The sequence below is a fragment of the Onychostruthus taczanowskii genome, unplaced genomic scaffold, assembly GCF_017590055.1.
Source record: "Onychostruthus taczanowskii isolate IOZ18803 unplaced genomic scaffold, ASM1759005v1 scaffold67, whole genome shotgun sequence".
In the NCBI taxonomy this organism is placed as follows: Eukaryota; Metazoa; Chordata; class Aves; order Passeriformes; family Passeridae; genus Onychostruthus; species Onychostruthus taczanowskii.
In genome coordinates this window covers 3816480-3830078 of record NW_024504455.1, presented here as the reverse complement: position 1 = coordinate 3830078, position 13599 = coordinate 3816480, and the positions used below count along the sequence as shown (strand labels likewise).

Genomic DNA, 13599 nt, shown 5'->3' with positions numbered 1-13599 from the left:
GAGCTTTTCTGCCATGACAATTTTGTGGGGATGAGCTCATCCTGAATGCTAAAAGAAACCTAAAGGGATCCTTCCATTTTCTCTGCTCACCATTCTACAACACACTTCTTGCTTGCCTTTGCTTTCACTTTGATCTTTAGTCAAGTAAGTTCATTCTCTGCTCTCCTTTTATATTCAAAAACTAAATTAATTACATGTGAAAAGATTACATATTGCATTTCATGTCAGTTGCTGCTTAGCACATGCCCCAAGCAAACTCCTCTCTTCCCACCATCAAAGACTGACATGGATACAAATCCAAACCTCTACTCTGTACTGTGCTACAAACCACTGGTGGGAGGATATCACATCCCAAAACATCTGCATTTCCCATAGAGCAGAGCTCCCCTCGTCCTGCCAGCCCTTGGTTAGCAGAGAGGTGGAAGCTGCACTACTCCCAGCCTCGCCCAGTGGTCAGAGAGGAGGATGTGGTGGTCAGCTCCCATCACCAGGTCAGTTCCCTGCCACCTGGAGGCATCCTGACACCAAGGACTCTCTCAGCAGCCCAGGGAAGGCAGGGCTGGCATGGCACAGCCTCACCAAAGGCACCAGAAGCCCCGAAGGGGCAGCACAGGCACCTCAGTTTCTGGTCAAATTCCTGATAGCTGCACATCCCACATCCATACCCTGTTCTCCTGTCAGACCCAGGCTGGAAAGTGTCCCTGCTCTTTTCTGGGAGATGCAGCACCATAGGCAGGCTGGAAAACACCTGGAAATTCAGGCAGATGACTCCTGGGAGTGCTGGGTTCAGGGCAGGACCCCCCATGCCCAGACACACCAGTGTTCCAGGGATAAACCTGTTATGGCAGACTCAAGGGATTTGATAGGATCACATCACGACATTCCCTTTACCCACAATCTGGGCCCACTTATCTAAGGGTGAGAACGAGCCACCTCCTCCTTGCAAAAGGTGCAGTGCAGTCCAGCATCCTCTCTCACAGCTGAGGCAGCTTAGGTGCCACAAAAAAATACAGATGGATAAAGATGGGTAAAACCAGACCATCCCCCTGCATCCCTGCCCTGCAGCTCACAGTTCAGGCACCAGAGCAGGCTTGGTGAGCTGCTGGGGCACACAGATGTTCTTACACATGAACACACACATTCCAGCAGGGACAAGCTTGTGCCACTGTCCTACAGCCTCTCCTGGGGTGACTTACGGATGAATGTCCCCATGATCTCTGTGTTCTTGACACTCAAGTCAGCAATAACTTGTTATCACCTCTCCTTTATTTGGCTGTGTATGCATTAGAAAATAAGCCTGTACTTCATGTAAAAACCAGTAAGAAACAATTATTAAATAACAAAACTTAAACAGTTCTGAAACAAGGTAGAAAACAGATCTTTTATTTGGAACAAAATGAATCACTGGGGGAAAGGAAAAAGGAAAAAAAATAAACCAGAAAGAGAACAATGGCTGGGCATGAACACATACAGTTAAAGAAAGAGCTGAGGCTGCATCACTCCTCTCCTGACCTCACATTAACAGAACCTTTTGCCCCGTTGCTGAATGGCACTTTCAGTGGTAAAGGACAGAAAACCAGCCGTGGTTCAGTCTGTCTCACAAAGACCTCTTGCATTTCTATAGGAAAAATCCTTCCAGGACTGGGATCATAATAGTGGTGATGTTCACAGCTGCTGGGCACCCCCAGCCCTCCCAGGGCTGGCAGCAGGAAAGCAGCACCAGGATGAGCTGGAGCTGGGATGCCCCAGCCCAGCAGGACAAGGCTGGCCCAGCTCTCTCACCCAACACTGTTGTCTTCTCCAGTGCAGCTCAGAGCACTGATCAGCCTCTCAAGCATGTGCTGGAGTCGACTGTCCCCTCCTGCCCCTGCCAGAAAGTGCAGCAGTGAAGCAATGCTGACTCTGTCCTCCCATTTTGATGACACTGGCCCAGTGACATTCACCCAGCTTCTGCCCTGTCACCCCAAGCACTCTTTTTTTTTTTGTTTGTCATTCAACTCACCACCTTTGAGGAATGTTTATACTGAAAAGAGTTAGAACAGCACCGTAAGGAAAAGAATTATCACCTCCCTCTTACCGTGGAAAACCCAATTCCTGCGGCAGCCTTTAAAAGCAGAGGCAGGCTGAATCACCACCAACACACGATCCAAACATCTTCTAAAGAGAGTCACAGGACAAGGAAACAACGAGAACAATCACCTGTGGCTGGGTGTCACTGATGCAGAGCCTTGGCAAGTACACAGAGATGAAGGACTCCTGGGTTAGTGTGCAGCCATCCCACAGCTCCCTCCCCTGGGAGAGAAGCCCTCAGTTTAGTTTGGATTCTGCTGGGCTGCTCACAGCCCTCGCTGGATGGCTTTCACCAGGTATACCTTAAATCCATTCCCAAGGGATTCACAGTGTCAGCACAATATAAACCAGGGACAAAATGACAAGGGAGGAAAGAACACACCTCCTCATCCTTTTTGGTCCTGTACCATTTCTGCTTTTACTGCCATGCCTTTCTAGCCCAGCAGCCTAATTTAACACTAACAACCAACTTACCACCTCATTTGGACTACTAAAATTGTCTCACACAGTAAATTCCTTGCTCTGGCAGCACATCCTGCAGCACTCCATGCAGTCCCTGGCAGCTTTGCTGGGACTCAGCTGCCTGCTGCCTGAGACAGAATCCCTGCCTTCTCCTCACCACATCCTTCTTCCCTGCAGGTCTAGCCCAGCTGCTCCACAGGCACAGCTCCCCTGAGCAGAACAGGACATGCGTAGCAGCAAGGCTTACCTAAGAGATTCTATAAATTGCTGCTGTCTGTGCAAATAACACAGCCCCGAACAAGCCTACATGCACAGGCAGATGGCCAGCTTCATCAGCTTGCAGTAGCTAAACTATTTCACTAAAGGCACTAATGCTTGCATTGATAAACAATCTCAGCCTTAAAATCAAGGTTTCTGCCAAATTGCAGCCCCAAGCCCCAGGCCCCCTTCTGCTGCAAGGCAAGCAAGTGACAGTGCTTGGGGGCAGCCCAAGCAGTTGGGTTCTGGTGAAAAGTCACCTGTACCCTCTGTCATTTGGGGCACCAAGAGGTGAGCAAAGCCAGCACCAGCCCGGGTCTGCACACAGCATCTGCAAGTCAAATTTCAAGCCCTCACCACTGCTCCTGCTCCAGGCAGCAAGAGGTGAGAGCCAAATCTGGAGCTCAGAGGAGCGGCTCAGATAAGCACCCAGGACAGCAGATACCGAGCTGAGACCTCCTTTGAGTTTCCTTGGCAGGGCCTGGGAAAAAACTGCCCTGAAGTCTCCCGAGAAGATTTCTCAGGAAATTTCTGGCAAGTCCTTGGCTTCTGCCTGGGACTGGCAGGCCACCTCAACCTGCCTGTAGTGCCTGCCCCTGGCTGGCAGAGACACGGCAAGGGATGGGGTGGGCAGGGACGGGAGGAGCCCTCTCATCCCAGGCTGTCCCCTGGGCTCCTCGGTTTAGCTGCAGCTCTGTAATCAGGCAAAGCATCAGAGAGCTGCTCCTTGTGTTTGTTGAACAATCTGTCAGGCCACGGCAGCGGGCCTTGAAGCCACGTGTGTGCTTTTCTCTGTATTTTCGTATTTTCTTGTTAAATGAGGTCAGAAGGTCTGACACCTCACTTCTTTCCCCTGCTAAAATTTTCCAGACACAGCGAGACTATGGGATGCAAAGGACAAGTGTCACAGGCTTCAGGGTGGAAGAGCAAGCGTGTCAGATCAGTCATCTGTTGGATCCGGGAAACAGTCTGAGGCGTCTTCCTGGCTTTCCATATCGACTAGGACCTCAGCATCTGGCATTTCCTCAGCTTCTATCTGCACTGGTAAGTTTTCTTCTGCCAGCTCAACACCTTGACCAATCTGGGCAGCATCTGGAAAAGGGAGAAATGGTTTATAAGTGCCCACACTGCGGCTCACGCTCATGGAAATTCACCCCTGGTCCCTAATGCTGCAGGCTGCCTAATCTGCTCAGTCCCCTAGCCCCAGGCATCTGCAAGCCAAATTTCATTTTTCTCTGTAACTACTCATTTACTGAGCTATGCATCATGCCTTAAGGCACTTTGGTATTGAAGCTGTCTGGCTTCTCAGTACCAAAGTACTTTAGTACAGTTAGTACCAAACCTTTGGTACCAAAATTCTAAAGCCAAATCTATTTATTTACATCTGAATAATTAAAGCTGGCTAACAGCACGCTTTAGTTCTTGCCTACTTTCCACATACATCTCTCCTTTTTACTAATTTGTAAAAAAATTAAACATGGACTACTTTTTAGTTAAACATAATATTTGAATTTTTTATTAAAAGCTCTACACTTGAAGTATATTAATATTAAACAATGACCTGACTTTTTTTCCTCTTTCTTGCTGTATGTTCATAAATAGCATATAATATTTTGAAAGCAGAGCAAATAGCATCCAAGGTTAGATATAAAGCACAGCAGAGCTACAGGAGGCTATGCTCAGTAGAGTGAAGGACACCAGAAACAGAGACAGCAGTGCTGAGACCAGGCTGTGACCTATGTAAAGCTGCTCCAGTTCATGATGCCTCTGCTAAACCTACTTCAGCTGATGATGGTGCATTACTAGGCAAGCTGTTGCCAGCTTTTTTGTTTGGGAAGCAAAACTGAGGTAAACATAATGGAAAAAGTGGAGTAATAATATCAAGCCCTTACAGAACAGGACATTTCTGGAGGGTTTTTATCACCACACTCTCTTGACCATATTGTGCTAAAGCTGTGGGGGTTTATGCTCGATTTCTTTGAAAAATTTAAAATGTGACCATATTCCCACTCTAGCCTCAATTTAAGAAAATGCACAAGCCTCTGGCTTTGATGGGATTTAGCTGTGTTTACAGCTCAGCATATTGGTTCCTGCTGTCCTGAAGATGACTGCTTAAATAAACAACACCGATTTTCATAAAATGTTACTGATGAGAAGGGGAGAAGGGTGAGAAAATTGCAGGAAAATGCTGAGATTTGGGGGCATTTCTGAGGTATGTGGCACAGGAGATAGTGGAACAGACAGGACCTTTTGTGGGATACTTGTGGGATGGCTGCATGAGTAAAAAAATGTTACTGATGAGAAGGGGAGAAGGGTGAGAAAATTGCAGGAAAACTGCTGAGATTTGGGGGCGTTGCTGCTTCTGAGGCATGTGGCACAGGAGACAGTGGAACAGACAGGACCCTTTGTGGGATACTTGTGGGGTGGCTGCATGAGTAAGGCACTGAAAAATGCCCTGCTGCAACTCCTGGAGAAGGTGCAGCACCTTCCCTGTGCTGGCATGTCCCAGGCCCCTCTCTACTGTCACCTCCACCCCCAGCAGCCACACACACACAGTGTCCCTCTTGAACAAGGTGTCTGTGTGACCTCAAACAGGTCTCTGGACTCACCAGGCTTGGCAGGAGGGTCAGTCTGGGCAGCCTGAGCCTCGACACGGTCTCCACTGAGGGGGCTCTTCGTGCCCTCCCCGGACACCACGGACATGGTTAACCCGTCATCCTTCTCCTCCTCTGTGAAACCAAACCCGGAGATGTGAAGGAAGAGGCCCCCACAGCCCCAGCCCTGCCAGACCCCCAACACGAGTTTGTGTCCCCTCCTGAGGCGGCGCTGGCTCCGCTCCCGGAGCGGGCAGATGCCGAGAGCAGAGGGTCACTGCCAGCCTGCCAGAGACCAGCCTGGCCATGCTGGCAGGATCACAGCTTGAGGTGGCAAGGGCAGATTGCTCCCAGGGACTGGTGCTGACAGAGCACTGCCATCAGAAGCCATTTTGGGATCACACCTGAATGAGGTTCCACTTTATTTCCATTTTTTTTTTACCATAGGAGAGGTTTTGGTGTGGGTTTTTCTTCTGGCCAGGAGCACAGGGTGAGGGCAGAAGTGTGAGGTGAATAAAGGAAAAGTGGGGTTTAATTCCAGCCATAGAGGCTGCCTACCAGCAGGCAGACTCCTGCTCCAGCAGGTCAAGGGGGGACAGGCTGGAGGACAAGCAGCCACCCAGCTGAGACCAGGTTACTCTAAGGCCACGTCAGCCCCAGCCTGCACAAACACAATCCTCTCCAAAATTCATAACAGGGGGCGGGTCACAGCACTCCCCACTCACCTGAAGGCACTGGGATGAACTTGTGTCTCCTCTTCATGCAGCAACATATGGCTGCAGGCAAAGCCACCACCAGGATAAGCACACCCGCTGCACACCCTGCCAGGATGTAAATGAACCCCGGGTACCGCAGCAGGTCTGCAGGAAGGACACAGCATTGTTAGCTGCCAGGGTGGACAAACTCCTTTCTCCCAGTGGGAGAAACCCTGCAGCCAGATTAGAGCTTGTTGACATCACCCTTGCTTTAGTTTGGATCAGGGCAGCCGGCACTGTGAGCTGTATGGCACTTTGTGATTTATGTGACATGGTTTAATTATGGCATGGAATCTTTCATTAAGAGGAGAAGCCTGTGTGCATTCACTTCTGCCTGCTCTGATCACTGACATCTAAGGTAATCTGTAAGTTTTAATCAAATTTAACAGGGAAGGTGGTGGGTTGAAAGATGCATTTTCAACAAGCTGTATGAAAACGGGCAGCTGAGGAGGGAGACCTAAGGAAGCACCTCCTTGTGGCCACAGCTCTCTTCACAGAGAGCAGCAGGCACAACTTCCCAAGGACTTTTCCTGGGAAGGCAGTGAGAAGTACAGAGAGAAGAAGAGAAAGCAATTCTTATCTCTATCCACTGCTCCTGTTTTTGCACATGTGGACTGTGTTATGGAGATTGTTTACCCAAAGTGATTTGGTTAATTGGACACCAGTGATCAGCCAATCACTCAAAGCTGTGTCCTGGTGTCTCAGACAGCCACAGGTTTTTCAGTAGTATAGTATAGTATTCTTTAGTATAGTTATAATATAGTATTAATGTAATATAGTATAGTTTTAATAAAGCAATTGTTCGGCCTTCTGAATCATGGAGTCAGAGCGCATTATTCCCTGGCTGGGGGATCGCCTCTTTCTACTATACCTCCTGCTGAAGGAAAAGCTGCAGAGTCTGCCCTCAGAGCTGGCATCAGAGAATCTGCTTAGGACAGTCATGCAATGACTGCAGCAACCCCAGAGCAAGTCTCATCAAAGCCTGCACTGCCACTGGAACTGCAGGGAAAAATCACTTGTCCACTGAGCCCTTCCTGGCTCTGCTGCTGCTCGGGGAAGGATTCCGCCCTGTTCCCCTGCCCGGCCGGGAGTGCAGAGCAGGCAGCGGGAGCGAGGGCTGCAGATGGCTGAGCAGAAGGGCAGCACAAGTCACTGGTGATTATTCCCCAGCTCAGAGCCTTGCTGTGACAGGGCAGACCCACACATTCCCTGCTGCTGAGCAGGCAGCTGGTGCAGGGCACGGCAGGCTTGCACAAGAGAGACCCAACCCAGGCTTGCTCCTTCACTGAGATCATCTCCTCCAACCTGGGCAGCCTTCGGGAAAACTCTTCTTGCCATATGCAAAAAAACCCTCACACAACTCCACTTTAACATAAATTCCTTAAAACTCCTTAGGTAAGCCTGTGCCATCCATTTTTGAATAATTTAACTGCTTTTCATCAGCACACATGCCTGCACAGCACAGCAGCAACCAACAGGCTCATTTGGAGCTTATTTCAAGTCCTCAAAAGCACTAATTGCTCCACATCTCCAGAGACTAGGAAGAATTTTAAATGTTCCAGGATATACTACACACCATCATACTCCACCTACTCACCAGGACAGCAAAAAACAACTGCACACAGGTGCTCGTGGTATTTTCAGATTGCTTGTTCCAGTCTTTTTAAGAACAATTACCAAGTTCAAAAAAATCCATATTCAAAACTAAAAGCTTTCATCAACTCAGAAATAATTTCCCTAATTATCTTAGTTGATGAAAGCTGAGAGAGTATTTTCAAAAGTATAAATACAAGTTGGAAATTTTTTTCCTGAATTTTTTTCCTAAAAATTTGCCACTTGTTAATAAGGTCTTTTTGAGATAAAATATTGTGTTAAAAATAAGCAATGAACAACTAATTAATCAATAAAAGTCTTTTATATATGTGAACTTCTTAACTTCTGAATCCTGTGTGTTCAGAGCCCTGTGTTGCCTGGGAAGTTCACGGCATTTCTGCCAAATTGCTTTTTGGTTATTCAAAATTAATTTCATCAGCCAACAGGTTGCCCAAATTGATGATTTTGCACAGATCATATACCTACAGCAGAAAAATTAAATTCAGCCCTTTGCCTGGAGCAAAAAATAACCCACAAAAATAATTAACTTTCAATTAAATTAAATGAACCCATTTCCCTCCTCAATTCATTTTACTGGTATCCAGAATTGCTTTAATTCACTTTTTACAAATGTGGTTGCATTTGATGACTAAAAAGTGGAATTGCTGCCACCTTTTTTCTTTCAGACCCTTCCAAATATGTGTTTATGTGCGTGTCCATCCCTAAAGAGATATCACTAAATTCCCTCATGAGTTTTCCAAGGGAAAACGGGGAGCAGATATCGCACCCAGGGGACTGGGCAGCCACCCAGGATCAACCACAAAATCTGAGAGCACTTGTGTGATTTCTCACAGGGCTTGACTGAACAGCTCATGGATGTTCACATCCTCGTTCCCCGGTGCCTCTTGACCAGTTTGGGTCTGACTGCACGGAACAGCCTCCAAGCAATTTAATTGGGCAATGTCCAGATCACTGCTCCAGAGCCACAAATGCCAAATCTGCACAGACTGGCCAGCCATGCCAGAGGGAGCAGGCACAGACAGCCCAGAGCATTTCTGCTGAGTGCCACCACGCTGGACACAGGCTCTGGCTCAGGAGGGGTGCTTCCACACCACTGCATGCCAACCACAGAAGAAAGGATAGTATCTGCCATGGAGCTGGAGTGCCCCAGACAATTTTTTTAAAATGCTACAGTACAGTTTCTCTAGAGGAAAAGTGATTAAATTAATTACAGAAAAATTGTCAAAAGCCTTATGGATAAGTTATACCTGTAGCTTTGACAACCATCTTTGCTGCCAGAGAGTAGAAGGACCTTCACTACTGGAGGTGCAAATTAAATGATACCCAAGGATCCAGATTTTCTGTCTCATTAAACTCTGGCTTTATTCAAGCAGAATACTCAGCATTTATGAACAGCTTGCAAATGGATAAAGCCCCAGCCTTCTCGCAGACTTACATGTCTGAGCAAGGATATGGAGGGGGGAAAACCCTACATTCCATGAGTAAATGGCTTGTGTCTTTACCCACTTCTGATGGATTGGGCTGACGGAGAGACATTTGTATAGATCAGAAAACCTTTTGTGCTTCTGCCCTAGATAAGGGGAAAAGAGATGAGACAAAACACCTCAACTGAGTCCAGCAGCAACAGGGCTGAACTAGTGGAAGGGTTTTTATTGGGATGCACAGAAACTGGAAGGCACCTGGATCATGAATGCACATGAGAGTAGGAAGCAGCATAGAGGATAGATTCACAAGAGGGTGCAAATCTCCATCACCGAAAAGTAGGAAAAGAGACAAATGGAGATCTGTCCTGGCTGCAAAGCTGGGTTAAACAACCTCCTCAACAAACTTATCCCTTCTGTGGTTGTAGGCTGTGTCAGTCCAAGGCACAAGAGGGAGAAGGAAATCAAGGGGTCACTTTCTAAAGGCAGGATTTGGTAACTCTGGGAAGGATATGCCAGAGGACAGAAGAATTTGATGTTTTCAGGGCACCAACCACCCTTCAGTTTGCTGCTGCAAGAGACCAAAAGGAAGATTTTCTGGAGATGCCATTACTCACCGTAGCTGCACGACAGCGTAATGGGCCTGGTCCTCGTGACGCTGTTCCCCTTCAGAATTTCACACACAAACTCCCCAGGCTCCGTTGTGCCCAGGTGAACCTTCTTCCCAGCATCCTTAATGCAAGCCCCCTCGGCTTTCAGGTGGGTGCCATTCAGCAGCCACCTAAAGACCAGGATCTCATTGCTGGCCACGTTGCAGGACAGCTCTGCAGTTCCATCAGGGAAGCACTGGATGCCAATGGTCGGCTCTGGTCGCACACAGCATGGGGCAAGGGGAGCAGGGAGGAAAGAGAAAGGTGAGGAGGGGACTCAGCAGTGAACACCAGCTGAACAGAAACTTCCCTTCCCAGCAATCCCAGTAACACCACATTTACTGTGTCATGGGAGCACAGAAACAAATAGTCACACTCTTGGAATGCCTGCACTCTGCTCTGAAATGCTTGGGGTAGTGCCCACACCAATCTTGCTAGTGACTCTTGATCCCCGTTTTGGGGATGCCACCAAAATCTGGCATCTTTTCATTTTCCTGACACTGAAAAAAAAAAAAAAAAAAAAAAAAGAAAAAATAAAGCCCCTGGTATGAGAAGATGGTGGAAATATCTAAAGCATGTGCCAGCCAGAGCCCTCCTCTATAATCAGCAGATAATCACAGCTTTGGAGGAGACTCAGCCCTCCCCTCCACCAGAGGTTTGTACTTTTGCTGTCACTCTGCCCCTTCTTCTATTTTAGAGAGGAACTGGTGCAAATCATGGCCAACATGGACACAAACACAAGACACCTGAAGTTAGATACAATACCTAGACTAGGACATTTTAAAATAAATCAATGAATCATGACTTGTACTATATTTGCCTGAATTTCTCTCTTTCAGTCTACTACAAGGAGCAAACCTATTTCCTACACTTGCCACTTCGCACATACAAACTAGATAGAGAACTGGTGTGGTTTTAGGACAGCAGGAGCAACACTCAGAACATGTATCCATGGAAATAAGCTCAGAAATCACTTTCTTGTGCTAGGACATCGTCTTCAGTTAAAATTCCCTGCTTCCAGGAACATGTTGGCAGTGAAAGTTTTTCCCTGCCTTAGGGGTGGCAACAGAACAGAAGGAGGAGGCAAATGTTCCCAAAGTAAATCCCCTGAAATGGAGGTTAAACCCAGGACACTCCTGCAGTCTTTGACTCCTTCCAGCCTACGCCCCTGTTCTTCACACCAAGGAGTCACATCTTTGACCTACTGTGCACAGCAGTTCCGCCTGTTTGCACCCAAAAGGTGTAAGGGTTCATTTGTCTTCACTGAGACCAGTTTGCTCAGACATTTTCATTACAGTTTTGCGCGCTTCAATTTATCTTAGAAGCCTGTGTAAGTGAAAGCCCTGCAAAAGGAACGGTGGTGATGAGGACCAGAGCAACGCTCTCTGTCTGCCTGGAGCACTGTTCAGCAGGAGGACAAACCCTCCTAAGCCTTCTTCATATTAACCCAAGCAATGAGCTGGATCCTGTACAGAAGTGACTTTGTTTCTGTCTTTGCTGCCTGCAGATGGATGAGCAGGCACACAAAAGGGAGCAAGAATTCTCAGGCTACAAGGGACAGGAGGGAGAATGGCACGGCTCCCAGGGGCACCTATAGCAAGCCTTGAAATTTTTCCAAAGAAACTGCTTGAGCATCAGGCTTCCAAGCAGGTTCACAAGTTCAAAAGCTCTTTGTTGCTAAGAAGGGCACTTACCAAACACTTCCAGCGTAAAATTTCTGGTGGTGTTCTGAAAAACAAATCCGTATTTTCCTTCATCATCTTTCTCCACACTCCTCAGCACTAGGGAGCCATTCTCTAAGTTCAGCCATCTACTGGCAGAAGAGCCACACTTGGCCAACAAGGCATCATTTAGGACAGTTGTAGAGCATTTCTTATCCTCCTTGCTCATGCTGGAGAAGGTCTGCAGGCTTTGGATTTCCAAAGAAAAGACTGCTGAGTCGCCGCTGAGCGCTCCAGTCCAGATGGCAGAGCCTGAAAGGAGAGCAAGCTTGCCATGTCCATCCATCCCCTCCTGGCTGCCTCCCAGGAAGGAAAATGCCCAGGTGAGACATAAGAGGGACAGACCAACCTTAGGGACAAGTTGGATCACCAGTGATTGAAAATCAGAGGATTTCTATAAGGTTCAACATCCCCCACCTCAACAGCACAGGAATGGTGTGCACACCATGCACAATACGGAAAACAAAGGCTCAACAGCTGGTATTTTCTCTCCCTGAATTTAAGGTAACCATCTACCAGCCCCCATCAGAGATGAGAGACTGTGCAAAGAAAGGTCCTCAGGGCATCAGTGCCATGGACCTTGCACAGAGGGTAGCAGAAACAACAGCTGAAGGTGCACAGCTGCTTTCACCCAAAGAATAAGGTCACAGATTTAACTTAAAAAGGTCTCTCAGTACACTTGCACATTAAGTTGTTGTGTGTAAATCAGAGGTGGGTAAATGGCAGGGTGACAGCAGCTTGGGGACTAACCCAAGGTCACACCGAGTGTTGGGAGCTGGACCATGTCGCTCTCCAGCCAGCACTCTGCGTACAAGGACCTTACATTCCCTGCTGAAAAGCTTCTACAGAAGCAGGACACTCAGAAAGTACAATATTGTTAGTTATTTTTTGAGTAAAGTAACAATTATCTGTCTTACTTTGGTCTGACTTCCCCTTTCATGCATTAGCAGCTGCGCTATTCGATGTCGCCCCAAACCTGGTAGCATCCTTAAAAGATCTTGGAGCAAAATTAGGGTGTCTGCTCATCTAGGCAAATCTGTGCCAACCCCGATAAAGAAAAATCCTACCTACCTTGAGTAACAGTTATTATCACCAGCAAGCAGAGCAGAGTCAAAGGAGAGCCGAAATCCATTTCAAAGAGCTCCTTGCATCATATGCCGAGGAGACGATCTGGCTACAGAGCTCGGTGAATATAGTGCTCGGGCACTGATGTCAGAAGCAAGAGTGGGGAAAAAAAAAAAAAAAAAAAAAAAAAGAAAAGAAACTCCATAGTGGACAGATTGAATGATGTTTCAAAATAGATCTGCAAGGCTTTGGGTGACTGAACTCGGGCTGAGCCAATGCAAGCCACAACGTGCTCTGCAAAGTCCCGCAGCTCAGAGGTAGCTGTGAGTGTGAGAATAGGGCTGGGAGGTGAGGGGAGACAAAAATATCTCCTGGTCAGCTCACCCCATTTAGGAAGATGCTAATGCCAAGAGCAGGCAAAGGAGAAACACATTTCTTTCATCCTTTTCTAGTTTATTAAAGTACCCCCACCAAGGGAGAAGAAATTAATCCAGTCAGATAAAGCACTGCACATGAAAACCAGCTGATTTTCTGAAATACTAAAAATGATCACTCCTTGACATCTCACCAGCAGGAAGGAGGTGTGGGACAAGGCTCACCCTCTGCTCCCAAAGGTTGTGTTGCCAAAGTGAACTGTGTCAGGTTCTTTTACTGACTGAGTGGTACCTGCTATGCAGGAAAAGCTCCATACAGCCAACCCAGGCAAAGAGTAATGCTTATGGAAAGTTAAGTTGCACTGCAAAACTAAACTGAATGCAGCTCAGAAGCCACCCCAGCTCTGTTTGGAGTGGAAATCTCAGAGATGAGACTGAAAAGCCAATCCTGAAGAAACTCTGTGAACCAGTTGTCTGGAGAACCAGGTAAGGCCAGATACCTGGCACTTTTTGAGATGGCTTAAAGCACACTGGGCATTGCACCCAGTGCCACGATGGGTTACACAAACAACACAGGAACAGCAGGAACTGTCTCACTCACTGGAGGAAGTACAC

The 13599-nt window shown here is 47.5% G+C and overlaps 1 protein-coding gene across 1 annotated transcript; it reads right to left on the bottom strand.

Moving 5' to 3' along the window:
• Nucleotides 1-3730: 3730 nt before the first annotated feature.
• On the bottom strand, nucleotides 3731-12677 carry LOC121344757. The gene is made up of 7 exons (XM_041420985.1): nucleotides 12617-12677; nucleotides 11519-11797; nucleotides 9792-10040; nucleotides 9569-9571; nucleotides 6110-6244; nucleotides 5400-5519; nucleotides 3731-3882 (listed from the first exon to the last, which is right to left on the bottom strand). The coding sequence occupies exons 1-7, from the start codon at nucleotides 12675-12677 to the stop codon at nucleotides 3731-3733; spliced, it is 999 nt and encodes a 332-aa protein (XP_041276919.1).
• Between the last annotated feature and the right edge of the window lie 922 nt (nucleotides 12678-13599).